The sequence below is a fragment of the Polypterus senegalus genome, chromosome 7, assembly GCF_016835505.1.
Source record: "Polypterus senegalus isolate Bchr_013 chromosome 7, ASM1683550v1, whole genome shotgun sequence".
NCBI lineage: Eukaryota > Metazoa > Chordata > Cladistia > Polypteriformes > Polypteridae > Polypterus > Polypterus senegalus.
Genome location: NC_053160.1, coordinates 88,952,956 through 88,980,868, shown reverse-complemented (window position 1 = coordinate 88,980,868; position 27,913 = coordinate 88,952,956). Strand labels below are relative to the sequence as shown.

At 36.7% G+C, this 27,913-nt stretch overlaps 1 protein-coding gene across 3 annotated transcripts in view; it reads left to right on the top strand.

The window, feature by feature from the left end:
- The first annotated feature begins 4,009 nt into the window (after nucleotides 1-4,009).
- The window catches only part of LOC120532700 (thioredoxin-related transmembrane protein 1-like), a 33,176-nt gene continuing 9,272 nt past the window's right edge, over nucleotides 4,010-27,913 (top strand). For 2 of the 3 annotated variants that reach the window (XM_039758993.1, XM_039758992.1), the window contains exons 1-4: nucleotides 4,010-4,206; nucleotides 14,602-14,717; nucleotides 26,819-26,864; nucleotides 26,963-27,091. In XM_039758993.1, coding sequence (XP_039614927.1) covers nucleotides 4,013-4,206; nucleotides 14,602-14,717; nucleotides 26,819-26,864; nucleotides 26,963-27,091 — 485 coding nt within the window. In that variant the 5' untranslated portion in view covers nucleotides 4,010-4,012. Of the gene's footprint in view, nucleotides 4,235-14,601; nucleotides 14,718-26,818; nucleotides 26,865-26,962; nucleotides 27,092-27,913 lie in introns of all 3 variants that reach the window. The other variant, XM_039758994.1, reaches the window with a different exon arrangement.

Genomic DNA, 27,913 nt, shown 5'->3' with positions numbered 1-27,913 from the left:
AACTCTACATAGATACTGACCAGGTTATAATTCAAACTCAGTCTTCTGTAACTGTGACACCGATGCACTAATCACTGTGTAACACAGTAGATTTATCCGGTAGGATAATCCATTTCTAATCATGGAGTTAGTTATTGTGACTAGAAATAAAAAATGTAGATCCTCATAAACATGACATTTATTAACAATTTAGTACATACATAAAATAAAATCAGTCAGTAAAAGTCTGTAGGGGCTACAATTATTACATGTTCAGAAACAAAGAAGGATCTTATTTTACAATTATGAGAATTTCAGCAATGAATACCATTTTTTTTTAAATCTCACAAATCGTGAGCATTTGAGGCAATGAAAGAGAAAAAAAACTACAGAGCAACTACCAACAAGCTTGGTTTTGTTTATTAGTCTTTTAGATATGCAATCTAGACAGCTAAATGTAGTAATTCATGAAAATGCCTGCATTAGATTTTACACTAGACTCTCCAATTTTGCTTATTTTCATGTGCAAGTTGATCAATTGGTGTGTTTAGGTGTACACATCAGTGCGACGACAGGCTCTAACTTTGTGCAACACCAAACTGGGGTTAGCAGGCCAGAATATGGATGTATAGTCCTGCTTTGGTAAATAAAATATTCTTACCCAATCAAAGTTGACAAAGCTGGATAATATTTCTCAAAATGCACATTACTCTACACAAAATAAATAATCTATTTCAATACAACTTCTGTATATATAATGTATCAACTCAAACAGATAAAGAGAACAAAATTGAATAATAAAAATTGTGACTTAATAATAATTATAATTAAGTAATTTAGATTATGGTGGATACAGGGCTCAAAAGCACTTTTGGCATGCTCATTCAGAGAAGCAGGAAACACTAGTGATGACAAGGAGCTTTTCAGCTCTTCCTAGGTATTCCTAAGCCAGGTGTCTAGTTTATCCTGAATTCACTTTAAGTGGCTCAATATATTCTCTATGTTAGGCACACATGATGTTTTAGTTGCATTAGCTGTCCAAAATCTGCTCATCTGAATCAGTGAATCTTCTCCATGGCCTTTCTGGGTAGTCAAGCTTCTTTTTATATCATACAGAGTGAGTATGGAATCACTGTATATAAGTTTCATTTCTGCTACAATCTCATTACAGCAGTCACTCTTAAAGCTCATGATCATAGCTTGGGGCAGGGATGTAGATTGACCAGAAAATCAAGAGTTTTTTTCTGAGGGCATGTATATCTATAATGGCTTAGTGCATCATCATCAGTATCTCTTTCTCCTTTCATAAGAAAGAGGCACCTGTCATGTAGCTTCTTCTTTCAATCATGACTCACACATCCTGCCACTATGGAAACACATTGGGATCAGAAGAGACTGTCTGCATTCTAGTGGTGCCCAGGGATAATTTAAAAATATAACGGTCATTCAGCCATTCATGAAGCTTGGCATGGGAATTTAAGCAAAGTAAAAGTAAGAAAACTTGTGAGGAAAGTCGCAATCAATCAATAAATAAAGAGGTCATTGATAAGAGCTGCTAAAGCTATTTCTGTGACATGATACAGTAAACTTTAAGCCCAGATTGCTACAAGACAGGTTGGATACTCACATTTAATGTACTGCTGGATTCATCTGATTCAGTCTTGCACTCAGATGTGTTATATACAGTATGTTAAAAATGTGAGTATGAACTTCAACCAGTAACTTTTTAATTAGTAGTGTTATCTAGCAGTATGTAATATGTTTGCAACTCTTGAAGCAGTCTAAAAATGTTAGGAATATTACAGAAACAGATTAGATAAAGCATTAGGAGGCATGTATACATCTATTAGACAGTGTTCTTCATTGTGAGGTAGGCATGCCCTGGCAAACAAAGGAATTATTCATTTTGGAGCTCAATCCTGAATTTCCTTATTTGAAATGGTGTGACTGGTGCACTTATCTTTCCCACATTACACTCAGAGTAAATGAATATTGCCAGGTGAGAATCACATGAAACTGAACTAGAAATGAGACTTGGTTATAAAAAACAACAACTAAATGGACTATCATTGTCCTATATATACTGTATATATACACACAGACACACACACACACACTCACTAGCCACTGTATTAGGTACACCTGTTCAAGTGCTTGTTAAAACAAAAGATCTAATCAACCAATCACATTGCAGCAACTCAATGCATTTAGGTATGTAGACATTGTCAAGAAAACCTGCTGCAGTTCAAACCGAGCATTAGAAGGGGGAAGAAAATTAATTTAAGTTACTCTGAATAAGGCATGGTTGTTCGTGAGTCAGGCTTGTCTGAGTATTTCAGAAATTGCTGATCTACTGAGATTTTCACGCACAACCATCTCTAGGTTGTACAGAAAATGTTATGAAAAAGGGAAAATATCCAGTGAGCGGCAATGCTCTGGGCGAAAATGTCCTTGTTGAAGCCAGTGGTCAAAGGAGAATGTCCAGACTAGTTCAAGCTGATAAAAAGGCAACAGTAAATCAAATAACCACTCATTATCAATGAGGTATGCAGAAGAGCATCTCTGAACACACAACACGCCAAACTTTGAAGTAGATGGGCTACAGCAGCAGGACACCACACTGGGTGCCATTCCTGTCAGCTAACAACAGGTGAATGAGGCTATAATTTGCACAGGCTCATCAAAACTGAACAATAGAAGATTGGAAAAACACTGCCTGGTAAGTCTCGATTTCTGCTGCAACATTTGGATGGTAGGGTCAGAATTTGGCATCAACAACATGAAAGTCTGGATTCATCCTGACTTTTATAAATGGTTCAGGCTGGTGGTGGTGATGTAATGGTGTGGGGGATATATTCTTGGCACACTTTGGGCCCCTTAGTACCAACTAAAGTTTGTTTAAATGCCACAGGCTGCCTGAGTATTGTTGCTGACTATGTCTATCCCTTTATGACTACAAAGTACCCATCTTCTGATGGCTACTTCCAGCAGGATAAAATGCCATATCGCAAAGCTCAAATCACCTCAAACTGGTTTCTTGAACATGACAATAAATTCACTGTACTCAAATGGCCTCCAGAGTCACCAAATCTCAATCTAATAGAGCACCTTTGGGATATGGTGGAACAGCAGGTTTGCCTCATGGATGTACAGCTGACAAATCTGCAGCAACTGCGTGATGCTATAATGTCAATATGGATCAAAATCCCTGAGGAATATTTCCAGCAACTTGTTGAATCTATGCCACAAGGAATTACAGCAGTTGGGTACCAATCCGGTACTAGCAAGTTGTAGATAGATAGATAGATAGATAGATAGATAGATAGATAGATAGATAGATAGATAGATAGATAGATAGATAGATACTTTATTAATCCCAAGGGGAAATTCACATAATCCAGCAGCAGTATACTGATACAAAGAAACAATATTAAATTAAATAGTAATTAAAAATGAATATTTATAATAATATAATATGGCTTGTAAATGCATTTGATGTGGCTCTTTTATTAAGTTTATTTTATTCATAAAAACGTCGTATTAAAATGAATACAAATATTCGCCAGGTATTCAATTTCAGTCTGAGTTTTTCAGAAAAATGTAATTTATGAATCTGACTCACTCTAAATGAACCCAAGTGAAAGAAAATGCAGTTGCATGAGTGAACGCAGACTAACAACTAATTAGCGTTAATACTGCTGCTCTGCTTACCGTTTTATTTCAGATCTTTGTTCCACCTCTTTTTCTCTGTCTGCCTGTCCTCTCTGTATTTTACACTGCCAGATTACATTTCATACATATGAAAACATAAAATTGTAAGTAGTTAATGGTGATTAACGAAGTCCCTTTTAGCGTGAGTAGTTTGTGAGCTGTCAGCTATGGTTCTTTTTTTACCCTGTGCTGTTTGTAGCTGTATATTTTAATATTTAATTAAGGCTGAAAAGCTCAAACGATGACGTCAATGCCCCGCCTACTAAGGTCACTTTATAATCGTTCGACTTATTTGCACTACTGTTAGATAGATCTCAGAGTAATGAGTTTTCGAGTAAAGTTAAACGTTCTGTTCTTGTGCTGTAACGTCGTCTATATGCGTTTAGGTTTTTCTTTCATTATTAATATGGACCTATGGTCTCCGCAGGAGGTGCAACATGAGGAGGAAAACTACGTTGAGACGGTGACGGAGACGAACTGGAGAGACCTGGATGGCGGAGAGTGGATGGTCGCCTTGTGAGTTCCTGGGTTGGGATGCATCAAGGTGCGCCATATGTATTAAAAGAATTTAAAGCAACGCAAGGGCGCAGAATTCGCCAAGTGGCGTTCCGAAGGTACGCGCGAACATCATAGGGGCAGGCGAACGGACGGATAACGACTTCGTGTTTGTCTCTAGAAAGTGAACCTGCATTGACGTGTACAATGCGTGTTTAGGTCCATACAGCTTCCGTGTATTGATAATAATTCATTTTTAAAGCTAACGTCATTTATTTTTTTTTTGTTTGTTTTGAATAGCCTTTAGTTCGCTATTTCCCATCTGGAAGAGATGACATCTAGTCGATGCTGTTTTTGAAACCCTTAATTTGAAATGAATAGCTGGGTTCGCGTTTAACGTAATGATTAAAAAACTTTCTAAAGCCAGGATTTTTAAAATCTCCTTTCATGATTCTCGCACGACCTGACAGACCAGCACTTTGGTCCAGCGCGGGGGTTCGTAACATTGTCCATATACACAAATATAATTGTCCTCTGCTTGTCTATATATTTATTCAAATAATAATAGCGTATGTATGCATAGATGTGTATTTTTAAATATATAGAGACATTTTTTTAAATTTGTAAACCTTCGTGTGACTAACATAAAGTAAAATGAAATAAGCAAAAGTGAATTGGCACAAGGGAATAATACTGTAAAACAAAGCTGAGGTTCAGGAATTGGGTCCATGGTCATTGGGGTTAAAAGTCACCAGGCTTTTCAACCTTGACTAGGCTCTTCTACAGTTGGCTGTGATGATTTTTATTTTTCATAATTTTATGAAATCAGACAATAGTCAAATTCTGACCATATACCCGACAATGTTCTTTGACCTAATGTTCGGCCATGGGATCAAACTGAGTCAAAATAATGGTGCTGCCAAGATTAGTGGCGGTGTAGTGGCTGTGAGGCTAGGGAGCTGAACTAGCAATCGAAAGGTTGCCTGTCCGAATCCTGTAAAACACCAAAAGTGACTCTTCTCCATTGGGCCGAAGAGCAAGGCCCTTAACCTGCAATTGCTCCATCCTGGGTATGACATTAATCTGCATCCAGCCCTGCATGTAGTCCCTCCAACCTATCTGGGGGTTTGTGGAAGAATTGGCACTCAGGCCACCATAAAAAACCTCACACAGAACTAGTTTGTAGGTGCTGAGGTGTCATCTGTTGCAAGGCTGCATTCGGTTCCTAATTTGTGTTTGTCATGTGGTGAGTGTGGTAATGTGCTGTATCAGTGTGAGAGAGTACAAAACACTGACAAGTGAAAACTGGACTGGCCAGGAATGTTTGGACTGGATGATTTGTTTCTGCTAACATGAACCACGGTTATACTTAATGTTTTTCAGATTTAGGAGGGAAAAAACAGACACAGGCCTGAAGAGAATGTGAAAATTTAATCCCAGACCAATGATTTACAGTTGGTCTGGTAAATTTATGGACGTGTTCATGAATGTATCCAGTGATCGACTAGTAGCCCACAGTTAATAAAGTGCATCTGTGCCTTGGGAGAATTCACTAATGCAATCCTAATTCATAAACTATCATGTTAGAACCGGCCAAACCCAAGTTGTGTTTTAGGCCCATAAATTCAATAGGTATAGTATCTGTACTCCTAGAAAGATTTTTCATATTTTACTTTTTTATGCATTCGATAATTTTGATGCAAACATCAAAACTATGAAATAACACTTGTGCATAACAAAGTAGCTGTCCTTTTCCTTGATGATTGCTTTGCACAGTGTTGGTACTCTCTCAGCCTTCTTCATGACGTAGACACCTAGTATACCGAGTACTCATTGGCTGCTTTTACAATTCACCTCAAACTGTCTCTTTTTAGTTTGGGTTGGGTGACTATGGAAAATGGTAACTCTCTCCTTTGCTCAATACCTCTTACACAGCCTAGAATGGTGGTAAAGTGTTTCTTTAATTCTAAATAAATGAGTGATATTTTTGCAAGGAAACCATCCCCTGCATCATCACACTGCCTCCTTCATGATCCTCAGTGGGAGTCACACTTGCAGACATTGTCAGATGCAGAGAAATTGCATGGAGAAAGACACTGTATTTGGATCCAAAATTCTCATATTTGTACTTATTTCTTGGCCCAAGCAAGTCTTTTCTTATATATCTTTCAGTAGTGGGTTCTTTGCAGCAGTTCCACCACGAAGGCCTGATTCATGCAGTCTTCTCTGAACAGTTGACATTGAGATATGTCAAATACTTGAATTCGGGGTTGTAATCTGAATTGCAATTAATTTGAGATTTCTAAAACAAGCGACTCGTAACAATCCTATCCTCTGCAGCAGATAATGTCTCTTGGTCTTCCTGTCTTGTGGTGGCCCTTGTGAGAGATAGTTACTTCATAATACTTGATGGTTTTTGCAACTAGAAGAAACTCTCAAGGCTTTCTGGGATTGATTGATATCTATCTGCTATATGCTACTACATACAAAAATAATAACTTTCTAACAAACAGGATTATTTTTACCCATGCTACCTTGTTACAGCACAACTAATTGCCTCAAATGCATTGAGGAAAGACATTCCACACATTAAAGTACATATAGTAATTAAGATTATAAAATGATTGAGGTTCAACTGTCCAGTTGTAATTTTCACAAAAGTTGAAAATAAGTACAGTTTGTTTGGGAATTTCAAAACCTTTTTTTACATTTCTGAATGGTGTTTTCAAAATAAATTAATTCATAAGCATCAAATTCACTGTTTTATATTTGCTTCAGCATCAAATATTTAAGCATGAGCTTTTAAATAGCAGGGTCTAAGATTATGAAAATAGGCAGTCAATCGTGTCTTGTGTAACCTTGTCTGTCACAGTATACTTGGCAGGATGCACCAATACAATTTTTTGACAGCCAGTTCCAACCCAAGTACTTAATGAATACTGTATGCCGTTACCAAATACTGAATGAGTAATTTTATTTAAAAAAAAAAAAGAAGAATTGTGCTTCATTTTCAACAACAACTTTAAAAGGACAATGCAGTTTTTTCAAATATACAGATGTCCTGGTGAATGAGAATTTAAAAAAATTTAAAAAAGATAATCATTATATTTAAATACTATTATAAAAATTAACTGATCCTTGTAAATATTTTTAATATTTAGCGAACAGTAGATCCACACTCTTAAACTGAAATTTCATTAAAAAAAGAAAGTGCAGCATAATTATAACTCTTGCCAACTGACATAAATATCAAGCTTCTAAATGCTAAAGGTATGTGTCTTTTTTAACATTTCAGCTCTGTCATGGATCAGGATCTTTCTTTTCTTGCATATTGCCCACACTAAAAAGTTGTTAACTATCCACAATGGTACATGATGCAGAGAGAAGGTTTTGATACTAAATTGAAAACCAATACCCATGTCTTTCAGTTGCCTTGTGGTGTGTGTGTGTGTGTGTTTTTGCTTGTTTGTTTTTTTCTTTTCTTCATTTTAGGAATGGATTCTCATTATGACATGGAAATTGATTACATATGACACTTTTATGGCACATTTAAAATGAACACTAAAATAAATAAATAAAATAATTTTTACTCTGTTGTAGAAATTTTATTGATTCAGGTTTTTAAAAGAAAAATTGAACTATTAAAATGACCTTGGTTGAGAATCTGTGCTAAAATGGTGTAATTTGCTGAACATTTACTTTCATCAATCCTAAAGATGTTTGGTGGTCAGGTTTGCAATGGTTCACTTCTACTATAGTAAAGTTGCTTATAGACTCATAATTTACTTAATTCGTAGCATTAAAACTGGATTTTTATTAATACCACCACTAGCAGTTTAAATAAACTGTATTTGAACCGAGGCCTGGTTGCTACCTATGTGAACTTTATACATTCTCTCTCTGTCCATAAGGGTTTTCTCCAATTACTATGGCTTTTTACCAAATAATAAAGGCGTGGGTGCTGGATTACTTGGTAACTTTAATTTGGATTAGTATTTGCAAGTGTGTCCTGTGTCCTGCTCAGAGATGGGTCTTGCCTTTCATCCATTTATGTTGGAATAGGTTCCTGCTACCCTGACTCTGAATGTGATTTACATGATTTGAAATTGGGTGGATTTTTGTACAGTCTTATTTTCTGATCTCCAGTGACAACCGTGTATTTTATTAGCTGTTAGTCTAGAAATCACTAACCTTTTCAAATGTGCTATCATGTCTAGTTAGTACTTCCATTTGTTTTGTTTGATCAGACATCTAAAGTGGCTTTTGGTGTTGCTTAGGTGGAGCTTTATCTGGTGTGGGGACTGTTGCTTTAGTCCTCCTATTAAGCATGCAACATATGGTAGGTTCAGCGCATGCTGATACTTGATGTAGAAAACCTGCCAACTACGTAGCAATGCTCATGTTTGAAACATTGTCTGGGCCAATGGCCAAATATTTTGTTCCTTGGCTTTATTCTTCAGTAAGTTGGCAATTTTATTCCCCATTTGGTATTTGTACATGGTTTTTGCTGAAAATCATGTTTCCATTCATTTGAAATGTCATTATTAATGTTTGAAGTTACAGTCTTTGAGGTAAGGGTTTTGCCTGCGGCTGTATTTGAGCATTGCCCTTTTAGACTGAAGTGGGAGTCTTGGTGTCTGAAATCTTTTAGCTTCAACAATGCATGCTGAGCAAAAATCATAAAATCAATGTACTTCAAGCTGCTAATAGACCTCTACAGATCAGTGAAAGCTTCTTTTCTGTTCCAGCAGTCATTCTGACCAGTACACTTAAAGTGGTGAATCTGTGGCTGTACTTGTCACCATTCATAACTATATGACTTGAGCTTTAATTTTTTGAAAGTCAAGAAGGACATTTGTCTCTTTGTGAGTTTTCTTTATATAACCTAGATTTCCCTTTGCTGATATGCTTTTAACAGTGACATGTGCACGACTTTCACTTTCGTGTTCAATTACTTAGATGGGTTATTACATCTATATTAATAGTGTTTGCCATTCTGATGGCAAAAAGCTAAAGAAATAAATTTGTAGAAACCAAAGGAACAGTAAACACTTGGTGAACACTTGATACTACTGTCAGGTTTGGGTATCATGTAGGGGCAATAATGCAATACCAACAAAAACTTGCATACAAACTTTTTTGGTATGAAGAGCATTTAAATTTTTTTTTTTGCTTTCAGAAAGTTCACAATATGATACAGTGCTGTCAAAATTCGATATGTTTTCAATACAGTAATGTTGGTCATTGACATCTAAGGCGATGTAGTCCACTGCTCTGTTTGAGGTAGGGCTCACCGATATTGACCCTGAATGCTATATTTGACATCTCTTAATACATTCCCAGACACATTAAAGAGAAATGATAAGCACCATATAGACATTATATGTATATGTATATGTATATAATATGTATTATAAGTAAATATTTTAAAATGAACATTAAAATTAAAATTGTGATTGTCATTTTTTTATAGTTGAATTTTATTAAGCTTAAAATCATATTACAATTAAGGACAACATACTTCAATCAAAATACATAAATGCAGTCAGTACAGCATTCCAGAAAATAAACACGATCACTTAATACCCCATTACTTGTCGGAGAGCTATGTGTATTAAAAATAGGAAAAAAAATATTTTGAGATTGTTGCTCACCTTTTATTTCACAATAAAGACAAGACTATAAACAGAAAATGGGGAAAAGAATAAAATAAAATTTAAATTGCAAAAGTTCAAGCATTTTTTCTAAATATGACATTGAAAATTCATGTCATAAAAAAGCGTAAATATATGAAGAGCTTTGCCACTAATGCAAATTTAATGTAATGCTGTTACTAAACCTCCATATTCCATGGTTATTTTTTCTGATTTTTTGAAGACATCCTCTGCATTGTAAAGAGCCTTGCCATGAGTTTTAAATGCAGGAAGTCTCAAGTATGTGAACAAAGTATAGGTAAAATAATGCCTCCCATAAGGGAAAAGAGAAGACCAACCCTTGCTTTTATACTTGCACAAACTTCATAGATCCATTACTTGGCTAGTGGTTTGTTCTGTTATGTAAGATTAATTAGTTTGACCCAAGGGAAAAAGTGTAAAAATGTCAAGTATAAATTAATTAAATGTTGTCACGTGTGCCAGAGGACCACATTTCAGGCTCAGAAAAGGTAAGCGATGCCACATTAGAACAAATGAGGGCGCTGCCGCTAACAGTTTCTTCTCTGTCCACTGCAGTTCTAAGAAGACCTCCTTGGACATCACCTAGAGCCACCCACATTACCAGATTAAGGCTGTCCTCCTTCCGCCCAGGATGCCATTAAAATGGGCAGTTCCTGAAAGGGGTCTTTCATTTTGGACCTGGATCTCATCAGCGACTGAGCTCCCACTGAAGTGCCATACCTGTGGGCTAATTGAAGCCACTATAACCTGCGTGCAGAGTGCTCTGTTTTTGTTTGTTTTGTTTGTTTCTGATTAAACAGGGTTGCCCAATTGGCACCCCAACATTTCACTGGAATCCTTGGTCTGTTTCCACCCAATGAAAGAGAGTATGTTTTTTCAAGGGAAAGCAAAATAGATTTTTCAGAGTACACCTTTATTTTCTTTTTTATATTTAATACATGTAACTGCTAATGCACTTCATTGAAGTAGTTTTTGAACTTACCACCCCTGTCTCCTTGTGACTAACTCTCCTTTTGGTGTCATGCAAAAGAGGTGTCTCATTACCACTTTTAAGACAGAAGTAGATGTATCTTTATCTTTGGCTTATAGAAATTTTGCTTTCTTAGAATATTTACCTAACAGTTTTACATAAAAATGCAACAGAATGATGTTTCATTACTGCTGCATTTCTATCATGATGCTCATTATTTATCTTTTTATGAGTGTAGAGAGAGAGATTAGAGATAAGAAAAGTAGGAAGCTCTTGAAAGATTCTTTCTTTGATGGCAAGATGATAAGATACTGGAATACATGCAACAGGGAGACAAACAAAGAACAACAGAGTAAGGCAGTGCAGAGTGATACTTCTGATGGCATCAAATTCTGAGTGTTTTGGACAGGGAATTGTAGATGTGCAGAGCTCAGATAAGGAGAAGGAAACTGAAAGAGAAGGGAGCAGACTGCTGTAACACATGTACAGAGTGAAACTGCACAAGCTGTGTCACCTGAAACAGTTTCTTATATACCCAAAAAGTGGATAAAAAACACACAAGGTGACCACATACATATGTTCATATCGCTAGACTGTGAAAGACTTGATTACTGCAGAATGTCATATAAATGTTAAAAGTAAAAAGTAGTTAAGTATTAAAAAACAGATTTTAAAAGAAGTAAAATATTCAGGGAAGAGGTTTCAATATAGGTTTGGACAGTTACAATTATTTATGTGTTGATTTATATAAAATATATGCTGAGTCTCTAAAGACCCTTGGTATGTAATACTGTGTGTTGAATGTCCTCTGTATACAAGGGTTAATGAATGGAGTATACTTTTAGCTTGAGAATGGTAGAGTACTTTAAAACATGGATTAACATGGGTATTTGCATCTTACTCATTCCCTTTTGAAGAGAAATTTCTTATGACTCTTATAAAATTGTCTGCTGGGTGTGATCAAGAACACTATGGTAGTTGTCTGTGCTTTAGAGAAGGAATAGCAAATTACTTTAGGTTTTCTGCTGCTTTGTTGTTTTATACTTCTTCAAATAGTTTTGATATGTTTGCATTTGGATATTACATTTATTTAAATATTGCAATTAAAGTGTACCTGAAGCAATAATACAAGGACAATTTAAGGTAGTATATTCAAACACTGATTGCCAAGGAATGTGGTCAGCGTAAATTTGTGTACTTGCAACTTTCAAAAGGTATGGAGTGTAAAAGTGGTGATGCCAAGGAGCTTAATTTTATGCATATAATAGCTTTCTGATAACTCATTTATAATGGTGTATGCAGTTTTTCAAGTCACTGAAGCAGAGTGACACCAGATTGGCTCATATGCAATGTTAATTGGAGCAGAAGTCATGTGGTTTAAGACTTGGAGCATCATTCAGTTTTGTTTTCATATTGTGTGTCTATTGGAGTAACTTCAAGGTTTTGAGCTCCTTATTCTCATTCTGCTTTGATGTTCATGTGAAATCATAAATGGTCTTTTTACAAAAATATATTGTATGCACATACAAATTATACGGCATGTATTGTTTAAAAGAATTTTTTAGCCCATTTAAGGAGTTAAGCATAACCCATGATTGGGTGAGAATTTGCATCTTAAATTGATTTAGTCACCAAGGCAAAATCTGTGAAGCCCTGTACTATGAATAGTTAAAAACCATGTTTAATTTGTCTATGGACAGTTTAGTGTAATTTCAACAGTCTGTCACAAGATGAATAATATGCCAATAAGGAGAACTGGATTTAGTGATGTTGTGATACTGTATGAATGTGATTCACATTTAAAGTGATCCTGTTGAGCAACAAGAAAACTTGTGTAGAATGTCCAAACAAACAACAAATACACAAAAGTTTTCGTAGATAGTTCTTGCAGTTGATATCCATGTTTATATCTTTAAACAAAAGAGTTAGGTAGTACTGATATTCCCATCTTATGTTTACAAAATACCATCAGGATGCCTACCTGGATTTTGTGGAAAAACATACAGTAGAGTGTTTCATTTTAAACACAAAAAATATCAAATGCACAGACAATCTAAAATGATCTCAATAATAACCGAACATCTACACACAGTAGTTAAGCAATGGAGCATCCTGGTTGGGAACTGCTTTTCTGATTACAGACCTGGATAAATCTGAAGGAGATTGTTGGCTCTGTCAGTTGAAGTTGAGTTGAAAATATATCTCAGCATAGCTGTGTGTGACAATCCGGGTTGTCTCCAGCCACCAAAACGTCCTTGAGCCCAGAACTGTCGATATAATAACGTAGATGAACCATGGCAAATGAGGACATAAACAGTTACAGCAAGAGTATATATAGTGCAAAAGTCCTAGAGCTTTTATTTACACACAGTCCAAGTGCTTTTCTAAAAATGTATTAAGTAATCTGTAAAAACAGTGTAATTAGAGGAGGTTGAAATCCAAGAAATAATCCAAAAGCTTCCTTAAACAAGGTTAAAACACAGAGGATCAGTTCAGTAAAGGCCAAAGCTTATCTTGGTGCTTCCTTTCTAAACTGACTTGCCAGAGGACGTCTCTTTGTGCTGACCTTAATGGTGAGCTGAGGAGATGTCTTCCAGCAGGCGCAGTCAATCATTTCATGGGCTTGCACCCCAGCCACTTCATTCAGACACTGTTTGGGAGCCCCAAGCCCGACTTGTGTCACTAACTGCCTTCCTTTGGCACCTGCAGGGACCCCACGAGCTCTGATCTGTCCCCTGTCCGCCACCACTGCACAGTCGTAAGGCCGGAGCCCTCTCGCAGAGATGCATAACCTCTCCTACTCTCTAATTGCTCAGTGTGAGTGACCCTGCCCCTCGTTCCTCTGCAATGTGCTCCTCTTGTGGCCTTACTTATGAGCAGACCAACCAGAGAATTTAATATTTTGGAATGATCAAGTAAAAGTCCAGATCTTAAACCAGTAGATTTATTCTGTTCATTTAGTACAGCCAAGAAGTATATAGTTTGGCAGAGAGAAATTCCTCCCTGAAGCAGAGGGAACAAAATAATTATTAAGGATGGCTACTGAGTACATGGGTACTTTACAAGAAGACTTGGTTTAAGGTCACTCAGCTTGGTCAAGGATAACTTTCTCTGTCTGGTCAGTAAGTATACTAGAAGTAGTGCTTGAGGTGTTTTTTAAATTTAAATATCTATTTGAGCCAGAATTAATACAGATAGGTTACATTTTGTCCTTTTGCATGTGTGTCCTTGTTTTTGAACAGATATGTGGATAACATAATATGTGGATTATAGCTGTACTTTACTAAATGTGTTACATTGTTAGATGCTAAGTTTTTAAAAGAGATCCACTGGAATGACTGATTTTTCTGTCTATTTTCATACTTGCCAGATATTGCCTGTTATACCAGTTTGTAATGCAGAAAATGAGCAGTCAATGTGGCTTTGCATGTGACTGCTCTAAAGACCATCCTCCTTCCCAATCTGAATGAGTGATTTAGGAACACAGTGGTGAAGTAATGAAATGAAATTTTAATGTTTTTATTGAATGTGTTTTATAGAGTAGTAAAATGTAGTAATGAATTTAGACTGAATGGATTTTGCTAGTGTAATATAAAACGTGCAAAAGACTATTGCATTTTGAGAAGCCTAAATAACTTAATTTTTGTGGTACCTAACGGCATAAAACACTTTAAAAATCTTTTATTTTCTTCTGATTTGTTAGGATATCACATTTCAAGGCAAGGTAGTCTGTAAATTTATATAATTTGATCTTTTTCTATTCTCTTTTAGCTGTGAGCCAGACTGCCTCCGTTGCCAGTATTTCAAGAAAGAATGGGAACAGTTTGCCAAGAATGTAAAGCCCCTGAATATAAATGTTGCACAGGTGCATGTATTGGAACAGCCAGGTATAAGTACAAGTGTGGACAAATGTCCTATGACTCTTTGTTTGAGAGTATTAAAGTTGTATGCAATTGTAATGGTGGCACATATTCCAGTTTTCTACCCGCGTTTGAAAGATATGTCTGTTAGTGTATTTGGCAGTATAAAATTTGGCTAGTCATAAGTGCAAGTGTAAATGCAAATGAATGCATGAGTGAGCCCAGGTTGGTCCCTTCCTAGTGCCTTGTGTTTGCAGGATAGTCTGTGCCCCCCACAACCCTAACTATGATTAAGAGAGTATGAGATGAAATGAGCCAGTGACTACAGTTTACAGTTTGAAAGTCATGGATGATGCAAATGTCAACTTCAGTGAATCTTGAAGTCTAGTTGCATGCAATTTCAAAATGTTGAAAGGCTATCAGAAATTCAACAGTTCACCCCACTTCATCTTTTGGGAGCTTAAACAATTTTACAAAAGGGAATGAGAGAAGTTGCATTGTACAAATGTTTAAATGTGTTGAGATTCAAAGGTTCAACGGAAAAACTTATGACTGTATTTGGCCAAATGTCTACTTACCAAATTTTGAATTGGAACAGACCTGAATTCTAAAGGGACCAGGAAACCAGGAGTAATTTGAATTTTATTTGAACTGAAGAAAATCTGTAGTATTCTTTTTTTCTTCTTGTTGATCTTTGGTAAGAAATTGTGCCTAAATACACATACATAAATTTTCTTTTATATCTGCACATCTTTATTATAACTCTGCAATTTATACCTCTGAATACCCCATTAACATAAAAGCATAACGCAACTTAAATGCCAAAAAATATGCATGATCTGTAGTCAACAGTGTATTGCTCTTTTTGCCAAGTATTTCAAAGGTAGTTTTGGGTGGTTTTGGAGGATAGGGTTGTCTGTTTTTGCTTTATTAACCTGCTATACTGTTAACATCATCTGATTTCTAGTTTCAAACCAAACCTCTGAGCTGTTTTTTTTGACCATCCTTTTTCCCCCTCTGCCAACAAACTGTATGTGTGTGATGTTTGTGATATGTCCAGGAGTAGGTGCTTCACGTCATTGCTGTTAAATAACATATAAAGAAAGCATGCCACAAAGCTCATCCAGAGCTTCATAATTATTTTGCTGTTTCCCCACACTTAATTTGTATGTGTGCATATATCTGTACATATACAGTATATATTGTGAAATGAATAGCCTCAACACACGAAAAATGTTCGGGGCAGCCACCCATATGCTTGACTCTGGCTGCAAAAGGCAAAGTTTTCAGCACAAGTGAATACAGTGTTGAGTCCAAAACAGAACTGATCAATGGAGGGAGGTAGTCAGGTTTTAAAGGCAGATCAGGGGAAGTGACGTTGGGGCGGAGCCAGAAATGATGACATACTTGGGGCCATAAGTGACATCATCAGAACGGAACTGGAAGTGACATCTTCGGACTTGGGCAGAATTTCCAGTGTCTGGGCTACAGGGATGAAATGAGAAGGTGTAGTGCACCCCGCCACCCCCCACCCTGGCGTGGAATTTACTTTTTTTAGTCAATGTAGCTGGCTCCCATGCACATGTGTGTGACAATATATATATATATATATATAGTAAGGTTTCTAAACTCTTTTGGGGCTCTCCTCCAACAGGACAACATGCTGAAGAGTGCCCTGAAATGTGATCGCTGCTTCTGTGGACGACAGCATATCAGTCACTGGGGCACTCCCAGCGCTGTAGCAGCTTGCTGCGAAAATAAAATCCTAAAAGTTCACAGTCGCAAAATGAGCACCTACCGTCGATGGGTGATGCAAGGAATATTGTAAATGCAACGAACAGTATTACTTGGCCATTAACCTTATCACGACCCTCCGTAATTGATGTGTTTGTGTATAGGAGAGTGGTAGATCCTGCTACAATAAATAACCATGCTTTTCCTGTTTGAAGTTGAATAAAAGCTGTTTTTTCTCATGCAAGACAGGGACTCACACGTCACAATATATATTGACGTTACCAATGCTTCTTGTTTGAAAATGGGAGAAAATATAATGCTAGATTATTATAAACATTCAGTATATGAGATCTTGCTGACATTTTTGACCTTTTTAGATGTAGCCGAGTGTATGGTTTTTTTCAATATGGAGAGCTATAAGAAGACATCCTTTCCACTTTAAAAACTACCTAGGAAGAGGCGATATTAAATTTTCCTGCTAGAAACAGTAAAGGTATTTTACTTCAGCCACTCAACAATTAGTTATAGGTGATGACTGTTGCTTTTTTCATAACCAGATTAAGTGCAAGGTGTTTGTAGAATGAGACAGCAAATGCGGAATTCAAATAACAGAATAAAACATAAAAATCTTATTTGAATTTCAAAGAATTGATATAGAAGAAGCTGCACAACCTAAAAAGATAATCGGATAGGTGATGTGTCATGATTGTTTTTATAAAAAGCATTAGGAGTATCAAAAGATATAGAGAGAACAAAAAAGTTCAGGTTTTATAGTACTATGCCTGCATCTTCAGTATACATAATTCATTTATAAACTATTTGCATTAAAGAAGCAATGCTTTGAAGATCTTCCTAATATGTAGAAAAAAAAACTGAAATCTTTCATTTATGGTAGGTTACCTAGCAGGACATAAACAGATTAAGAAAACCTGCACTTAACCTTTGTTGTATGTAGAAAGAATGATATTCCACAAATCTGTTACCACCTAGCCATGGTTATTTACTATATACAGTATATACCGTACTGTACTGGAGCATGTTACAGATATAAATAAACAAAGGTTCTTTCTGGAATCTTCATGTGGGAAGGGTTCCCAATTATTCCTCAGTGACATTGCTCTGTAGAACCACTATGACACCTTTATTTTTAGGAGTGTAACAATACTAGCACATTTTAATACAAATGATGTAGCTCAAAGTGCTTTACAGGATAAAGAAAGAGAAAAAAGGCAATATATAAAAATAAAATTAGACAGTACTAATTAACAGAATAAAAGTAAGGTCTGGATGGCCAGGGAGGATAGAAAAAAAAAACCCAAAAAACTCCAGATGACTGGAGAAAAAAAAAAACAAAATCTGCAGGGGTTTCAAGCCACGAGACCGCCCAGCCCACTCTAGGCATTCAATCTAACATAAAAGATCTCAATCAGTCCTCATGGTTTTCAGGCTTCACATAGAAGAACTTGATGATGATGGTCATATGGACCTCTGGCCTTCAATCCATCAATGTAGGAACTGCATGGTGCTTTGATCGGGTGGTGGTGGTGCAGATTGCCACTACAGAAAACCGGAAAAAGAAAAGCAGAGAAAGTAGGGGTTAGTATGATTTTCGGAGCCTCCATGAATGATATTGATAATTAAATGCAAATACAGAATATCAGGATTAAACTAAAATAAAGCTATGAGAAAGACATGTTAAAATAATGAGTTTTTAGCAATTATTTTAAAATGCTTCACTGTATTAGCCTGGCGAATTTCTATTGGTAAGCTATTCCAGATTTTAGATGACTAACAGCAGAAGACTGCCACACCACTTCTTTTAAGTTTAGTTCTTGGAATTTTAAGCAGACACTCATTTGAAGATCTAAGGTTATGATTTGGAGTGTAAGGTGAAAGGCATTCTGAAATATAGAATGGAGCAAGATTATTTAAGGCTTTTTAAACCATAAACAGTATTTTAAAGTCAATTCTAAATGGCACAGGTAACCAGTGTAGTGATATCAGAATTGGAGAGATTTTCTTTTACTAATTAAGATTCTAGCAGCTGCATTCTGCACTAGTTGCAGTCAATTGATGTCTTTTTTGGGTAGTCCTGAGAGGAGTGTGTTACAGTAATCTAGCTGACTGGAAACAAAAGTGTGAACTAATTTCTCATCATACTTATCAAGTTCCTTTGAAAGTGCCTACAGAAAAGACTTTATCTACATTTAATATATTGTAAAAAAATGTTAAGATATTATTTTTGGGTCAGTCAGAAGGCATATTGCTTTTGAATTCCCTATTGTGTTTATGTCTGAATCTTTATTCGCATTTTAATGCTGCAGTGGGACAGCTGTTAGTACTGCTTCCTTAGAGCTTTTAAGGTCTGGGCTCAATTCCCTGCGGGGAACTTCATATGTAGAGTTTGTACATATTTCCCCTGGCATGAAAGTGTTTGTTTTTGTCTCATCTGGACCCAGAAGTGTATATTAGGTAAATTTCCAGTTCTCAAGTGATTATATTTATGCCTTGGGATGGACTGCCCCTCATTGGTTCCCAAGTTGAATCCATTGCTTTTGGGACAGGCACCAGTTCTAAGTTACCATGAATTTGATACAGGGGTTAGAAAATGATGAATGGATGAATTTAAATGTGATAGCTTTTTTATCACAAGAATTTTATTTTAATTGGTGGCATCTACTTTGCCTGAAATGTGCATGAAGTGGTGTCAAATCTCACCAAAGTCAGTCAGTCATTGTCCAACCCGCTATATCCTAACACGGGGGTCTTCTGGAGCCATTCCCAGCCAGCACAGGGTGCAAGGCAGGAACAAATCCCCGGGCAGGGCGCCAGCCCACTGCAAGGCACACACACACTCCAAGCACACACACTAGGGACAATTTAGGATCGCCAGTGCCCCTAACCTGCATGTCTTTGGACAGTGGGAGGAAACTGGAGCACCTGGAGGAAACCCACGCAGACACGGGGAGAACATGCAAACTCCATGCAGGGAGGACCCAGGAAGCAAACCCAGGTCTCCTTACTGCGAGGCATCAGTGCTACCACTTCGTCACCGTGTCGCCAATCTCACCAAACTAGCTCTTAAAATAAGTGTTTGCAAGTTTACTGTATATTACCTGTAGGTTTTGCCATTCATTACTTTATTTTTAATCTGAGACTAGGGGGCTTTGCCCCCTGCTCACTTCATTTGTCAACCCCCCCCAGCCTGCGCTATGTGCCAGCCACTTTGCATCTCTGGATTTTTCACTTTCACCAAACAACAAATCTTTTAATTCTCACAGATACGCCTCTTCATTGGGAAGAAACACTACTTTTCCCTGATGGCAACACAAATTAGACAATCTACAAGTCTCCGACTTAAAGTTTAAATCCAAACAATATATTCGATCTCTTTTTGCTGTTGTTTTACCGAGTAATCATTTCCATTTGTTTGTGCTAATATGATCTTTACTGTAATTTTTTTTGAGACTTTTGAATTTTTGTACTTCCAATTTCTCTAACCTGCTCCGCATGTGAGGCACGCCAACATTTTTGAATTCTTTACGACGTTCTACTTTGTCATCTACTCTTTGCCTTTTATTTTCAGCCCTGGACGTGGTTAAATCTCTTGGCACAAAGAGTCATCTCGCAGAACGTGAAAGTGTCTCTCTGAGTAAAATCGCGTTTTGTCTCCTTCCAAGATTCTTTTTATAATAGAGGGACATTATTATTTTTGCAAAGATATTTTGTTGTTGTTGTCGTTACTTTGTCTTTGTGGTGGTATTGTAAGTTAAACTACCTTTTACACACGTTTTTGAACCTCTTTACGATGTTCTACTTTGTCATTTACTATTTGTCTTTTATTTCCGGCCCCAGGTGTGGTTAAATCTCTAGGCACAAAGTCTTATCTCACGGGACTTGAAAGTATCTCTCTAAAAAGTCTTGTCTCGTCCCAGGATTTTTTTTATATAACAGAGAGACATAAAAGAACTCTTTCTCAAAGAAAATAGTTGTCTGTTTGAAAGAAGCCACATGTCATGCTTTTGTAATCCTCCCTGCAGTTTTGGAGTCTGCTTGAATGTAGCCGACTTGTTGTTGAACCACAACATAAGACAACTTCTATAAAATCTGTCTTCTTGCACTACATTAATGAGTAAATTAACTATATAATTTCTTATTTATCTTAAATTACTTGCATGAGAACTGTGACATACATGACAAACATTTTGGGTGCTATAGTGCTGTGTGCCCTGTAACTTAGGTTCTCACTTGGGGAGTGAAGGATTGATGGACCTTGTGTGAATTTATCCCAGATGAAAGCACTAATCATTTTGAGAAGTCATTTCTTAAAGAAACTCATTCATTGCATTTTATGCTTCTCTAATATGTTCCAGAAATCTTTCCAAAAAGGATGCAACTGAATCAGTTGGTTTCCAAGTTTGAATTGCATAATTGACATCTTATTATTTATTTGTTGAGTGGATTTTTTTTACATACAGTACAGTACAGTTGTCATATCAGACTGCCTTTGTCTTTGGATGGCTTGCATTTTCATTGAAACTGATACAGAATTCTAATTGCCAATGTGCAGGACAGATGGGATGAGAGAAAAGAAATATGTCAACACCCTTTGATTACTTTACAAAGGAGTTAGTAAACTGGTTTAGGATCAAAGGCGGCTACATTGTTGTGTGCTTACAACCTCACCATATGTAAAGGTTAAAGAAATGTTTGCTTATTTGAAAAGTTAATCACGGTACACTTCTTTTGGGCTTGTGGGATTTGTGTGAACAACATAGCATGTATAACAGAACAGGTCACAACATTATTTCAAAAATTATTCAGTATGACTGTGCTGTCATTTAGTCAAAATAATTCAACACTCTCAAAAATGTGTTACTTGATAACAATGTACTGTAGTATATGAACATGTATTTTGCACCAATTTGTAGAGCCGCCTTTTAATTTTTTTCCAGGTTTTCACATATCAGAAAATTAAGGAAAACATCATGGTTGGCATGTCAGCCATAGTTGGTTATATATTGTAGATAGATAGATAGATAGATAGATAGATACTTTATTAATCCCAAGGGGAAATTCCCATAATCCAGCAGCAGTATACTAAATTAAGAAGAATTAGTCTATCTGTCAACTGGACAAAGTTCAGCAATTAATTAATGGACAGATATTGTTGGTTTCTGTTTATATTAAGATTAGACAAAAATGGTGAGTTTACAAATTGATTTAGACTGCATGTTCTCATTATACTTTGCTAATGAGTAATACATTACATTTTTTTTAATGTTCAGTTCTTTTTTGAATCAACCTGTACTTGATGCTTTCTTTAACTGGAATAGTGCTTAAATGGCTAAGCAGTGCAGTATGTTTACTGCTCAGTGAAATATAGATTGGCAATATTTCTTTCACAGCTGACACAATGAGTTTTCACTTTGACTGAAAAAGAAAAACCATGAAATTAGAGCCATCTTTTATTCTTTTATCTCTCTCTCTCTGTCTCTTGTCTCTGTCTCTCATATAGCCTGATTATCCAGGTCAGGGTCGGGGTGAACTGGGCCTGTTGAACAGCAGGGGGTGCAAGGTAAAAAATAGCCTTGGCTGGATTGCATATCTATCACAAGGTATATTTTCACACATTCAACCACTTGCATGGGACCGCCTAGTCACTGAAGGGAAAGAAACCACCGTACAGACTTGGAAGAACTCCACACAGCTGGTGACCTTTTCAGGATTCGAACCCAGGGCTTTGAAGCTTTGAGGCAGCAGTACTAATCACTACATAACACATACGAATACATATTATCTAAATTTTCTGTGAGCTACTGTAATTGCTGACAGGGTATTTTAAAAAGTAACTGACGGGGCTTTCAAGGAATGACCAGAATGAGCAAGATTATTTTTGCTAGTTTTATTTTTAATTTAATCTGCTTCTAGTAATCATTGAAAAATGCAAAGTCAACATTACACATTCTCATAAACCTTCACAACTGTCTGTCGTGCGCTTATGCAATTTCCTGAGGCTGTCAAAGCATTGTTTTCTCACACTTCTCTGTTAAAACAAGGAATGTATAGGTCAGTGCGCTTTTGAGATGTAAAGCAGGCCAGCATACAGTCCAGCTAGTATCAGTCTGAGATTTAATGGACATTCTTCAAATTCAGGCATACCAAATGAGGGAAGTGAACATAAAAAAATAACATTTACTTCAGCCAACCTTGGAATTTAGATTGCAGCTTGTGGAGAGAGAAATTTTTAGTATGTGTCTGAAAGTTAATTTTAAAAACAGCATGATTGCAGATAGTACCTTTTTTTTTTTATTTTTGAGCAGTTGGAGATGTGTGTGGCCTGCCCAACCATCTGTCCATCCATGCTTGCTTTAGTCTGTTGTTTAGTTGGCGTGTTAAACTTCTGGATCTGGCATACAGCAGGACTCAGCACTGGCTGTGATGCCTGAACCCCTTAAGAACATACTAATTGTCAGGATCAGAATGAAAATCAGATGTTGTCTTTGATATTTGTAAAGATATGTCAAAACTAATGTTCCTTATTTTTGATTGCATGTTTGTCAGTTGCTGTACATTACTGAGACAGTCATTGCTAGGGGGCTTAATTTTCTCAGGGTGTTTGTGCTGGAGTGTGGCATCAATGTGGCCATCTTGCATACAAGTGAGTTACTATGAGAAGCTTGCCACTGCTAATTTATTATAAAAGAAAGACTTGAATTGATCAATAAAATATTAAAGAGAATCTCCGGTATTTTAACCTTGGAGAAGTTTACCGGCTATGAGTTTGCTTGATTCTAAAAAAAAAAATCTTGCATTAGTATCTGAAGGCTTTGTATACATGAAACACCCTTAAAAATCAACCTCTGCCGCTCACTAAAACCCTTCTCTGAAAATCTTACACATACTGTAGTAGAGCTCTGGTGCTAAGCATTATGTCATTGTGGCACCTTTGCTGGTTCATGAAGTAACCATGTGTAGAAACGCTTGGTAGACTTAGTTGAGTGTAATGAAGAGTGGTGTAACCTTGCAATTGCTGGATTTGGAAAGGAGATGAATCTTTATCCCAGCATATGTCAGGAAGGAGATGGAGAATAAAACTACACTTTATGTAATAAAACAAGCAGATGATACATGGAAGGTGTGTTTTTACTTGAATGGTATTCATGGTGTGACACACAAGTGGATATTCCAAGTGTTTAATTGTAATCTGTTAATTGTAGAAAAGGCAGTTCTTGGTGTTGCTGCTTGAAATCTGCAGTCCTGGATTCAGATCTTTCCCAGGGTCCCATCTGTATGGTGTCTCCACTGTTAACAGCACATGTCTCATATGTCAAAAGATATACTGTGTAGGCCAAACAAATCACCATGGTGTTAATGTAGCCTGCAAATGTACTGGCTCTCAGTCCAGGACAGTTGTATGCCACATGTTGCCAGGACAGCTCTGTCCTCCCCATAAGCCTATGCAACAATAAGTGAGATTGGAGGATGAATGAATGGAATGAAATGAATGTATTAGCCCATAAAGGTTAATTATAGCATTAATGTTTATTTGTTTGACATTAAGTTACACTTGTGAATTAGTTGTAATATAGCACACTAATTATTTTTACTAACATTTGTTAGTTGGTGGATAAAGGCAATGATGAATGTGTTGTATGTTCTGCCTTAGCCACTGTATATGCCAACAAAACTGGTGCATTTTGAACTGGGATTCTTTTTTAGATAAGGTCTTATTTCGTTTAACTACATTTGCTATTCTTACTAATCAATATGTAACACTTTACCACTGTCCGCACCATAATTAATGAGTTTACCAACCATACCTCAAATCCTCTGTCTTCCTTACTTGAAAAATGTCAGAAAAAATATATACTCAGCCTTATTAACCAACTGATGTTCCCTGTATATAAAAATATCACAAATGCAAAATGACATAAACCTGACACAATTTTTTGCTCACAAACCTGGTTTGAAAAGTGTGGTTTTGCAAATGTTGTAAATGAAAGTATCAAGAATGATATATAGTGCCAGGTGGCACAGTTACACAGTGGTAGTGCTTCGCAGCAAGGAGATGGATTTTTTTATATTACTGTGTCTGTGATGGATTCTTCTGGGTGCTGCAGTTTCCTTTGACTGTCCAAAATCATGCAGGTTAGTTGGTTTGGCATTGCTGAAATGTGGTGTGTGTGTGTGTGTGAGTGTTCACCTTGTGATAGATTGGCACCATGTCCAGGGATTGTTCCTGTCTTGTGGGCTATGCTTGAGATTCCCTGCAACCCTATTCAGGATATAGTGGGTTTGGAGGATGGACAAATATATAGTGCTTTGCAAAAGAATCAAGTGTTCACCAGTTCCTCAATTTTACTAAATTACAGCTCATTCATTCAAATTTTGTTTAGTGCTATATTTTTATTTGAAGGCAAAAATAATTAAATTAAACTGTCTTGAAGTTTTACTAGATAGATGTTTGTTGTGAGTACTCAGTCTCCATAGTGGAATCTCAGCTTTTACCAGTATAAACGTAATTGCTTCTTGAGGACACAGGTAGGAACACACACTGATATAGTGCATTGCCGCACCCGCCATACCACAAACCATCTCAGGACACAGCTGCGATAAATTTAGCCTCCACATTTGAATAATTAAAACTTCCACATTTTTTTAATAAAAAGTGCACAGTTAAGGAATCATTATGAATCTGAAGGGAAGCTGTGAAGTTGAAGACTAAAGAGCATTTTTTATTAGTTAGAAATAAAATAATACAAATGCATAAATAAGGAAAAGTGCCAAAAAAGGTAACCCTTTAGGTAATGCAAAAATGCATCTATTACTCATTTATTTTTATGTAATAAGACTTTAACAAAGGCTTATTTTGGTCTTCATAACACTTATAAAACATCAATAAATGGGTTATTCATCTCTGTGCAGTGTGGCATATTGACATTATGTTGAATTGGTAATATGAAGGATTCACATATCCACAATCCATGCAATATCAAGAGAAATGTGTCTCCGTTAATCCACCTCAGACCACTCCAAAGTGGAGTTGTGTTAGTAGGTACATTGCAGAGATGAATACCCAACAAAGTGTTTGTTAAGGACATGCAAAAAGATGCATTTTTGCAGTACCAAAACTAAAGTGTTACCAAATGAAAAAAAGTCCTATCATGATATGTCACAGTGGACTGTGCTGCTGCAGTTATCAGCAAGTAAGAAGCTACGTCAAACTATTCACACGCTGCCTAGAAAAGATCATCCATGAAAACCCTGTGTGCAAACAAGGAGACTTGTGAGAGAAGCCCACAGAGAAGCCAACAATCACTTTGAAAGAGACATAGCATTCAGGAGCTGTGATGCACCGTAGAAGGTCAGCCATATTAAGAAGTCAGCATAATACTGTCTTGTATTGGAGGATAGCACACAAAAATCCATTATTCAGAAACAACTTTCTGAAAACATATCTTGTGTTTGCACAATACATGAAAAGTGACTCTGGTGTGATGTAGAAAAAGGTTTTGTACAGATGGAACTTTCTGTCCAACTTTTAAAGACAACGTGGTGAAAATGCAACACTACCCACACCTCAAAATGTGCCATGCCTACAGTGAGGTTTAGTGTGTGTTGCATTATGATGTTGGGATCTTTGCCCTGCAACTAGAATAGTTTTTCTTGGGGTGTTTTTCTTGCATTTACAACCAACCATTACTCCTATTTTAACCATATGCACAATACCTGCTGATGAAACGCAGCCCAAGTAAACTTGGAGTGGCTCAAGGGCAAAAAAGTGAGGTCATCCACCTAGCCTGCACAATGTGGAGCAAATCAGTTTGGGGAAAAAGGGCCAGAATCGTTCTATGAAGAATGTGCAAAGCAGACATTCTTATCCATACATGTGGGGATTGAAGGCTTATGCTAACAGTGTGTTTCCATTTTAATTTTTTTAACAATAGATGTCATTAAATTGCCTTATTTTTATTTCTGAGTGTTATATAGACTCAAAGAACAAACTTTGTTATTCTGGAAAATTGGTTAACTGGTCAAGGGACTGAATACTTGTGTTAGGCACTATGTGTATGTGTATAGTTTTCTTTTTTTCCCCTACTGTATGTGAATTCAGACAAGGCAAATAACAGCTTGGCAAAAAGAGCAAAAAAGAAAAAACTTGCCTTTTAGAAGAATTACATCATGCATCCTGAATTTAAACATGTTTACTCATAGCTCAAATCAGTTTATTTTTATTAAGCACATTTCCACTTATGAAACCAGTGTGCTATGCAATAATTACAAATCTTTGGGAAATAAATGCACCGAACACAAAGCATAATGTTAAATAAAACATGGAGAACCCAAGTTTAGACTGTTGATACATATATTTTTTTGTTTCATCTTTTTAGTATTGTGCTTCAGGTTCCTGATCGCAGAATATCCAACAATATTCCAGTGAGTAATGGTTTTCCTACACACTGAATATCCAGTCATTACCCAAAGCACTCCTAAAAAGTGATTTTTTAAAAGTGAACTGTGACTCTTGTTTGCAGCTGTAAAGATGGAGTGTACAGGATATACTCAGGAAGAATGGCTTTGCAAGACTTTCTGGAGTTTGTTCGTAACAAAAAATGGAAAGAGGCTGAGAGAGTGCCTACATGGAGAAGTCCTTCCTCTGTACTGTGAGTATTAACATATGTATGCTGTATATTTATATGACATCTGCAATAAAACCAAGTAATCTACACATATACTGTAAAATAGTGAGTTTATCATACGGAGAGGAAAAAGATAAATTGACAAGCACAAGCAAGACCCAGGATTTCACTCTGGACTTGTATATGGTTGTCTTGAGTTTGAGGTGGTGTGGCTCACTTGCATGCATGTCTCTCACATCATAATACACAAAATCATTACCATCTTATTTTGTGTGTGCTCGTCCTCACAGTAATCCTGATCTGTCTTCATCCCACCAGTTATCCTTTGTTGCACTTCCTCTCATTCTTGACTCTGGAATGTCACATGCTCAAATTCTTTCTGGGATTTGGAATCATCTCTGACATTGACAGGGATGTCAGACTAGAACTACACACAACCTACAATAGTCCAAAAGTGATGGCTGCCCACTAAATATTAGTTCACATGAAACCACTAATCTTTATCCAGGACCTCATACTGCTGTCTTGTGGCCTTTTGCCAGTCTCCAAATTGGTACACAGATCCTGGGATGTCGGAATGAGTGATCTGTTACTACAGTACAAGATGTACTACCTGTGCTTCCTGTAAGACCAGATTGAGTCTATGCTTCTCACTGTAAATTTAGGGAGACTTGAAATGGAAGACCAGCTCACTACAAGATGGACCTGAAGACATCAGCAACTGGGGAAACACATGGATTCATTAAAGTGTGGCCTTCTGAAATTTGCAGTTTGAAATAGACGTTAATTATCAGATGTTTTTGCTAGAATCCATTTGACTGAATAGCTTTAATTTATTGTTGGGTA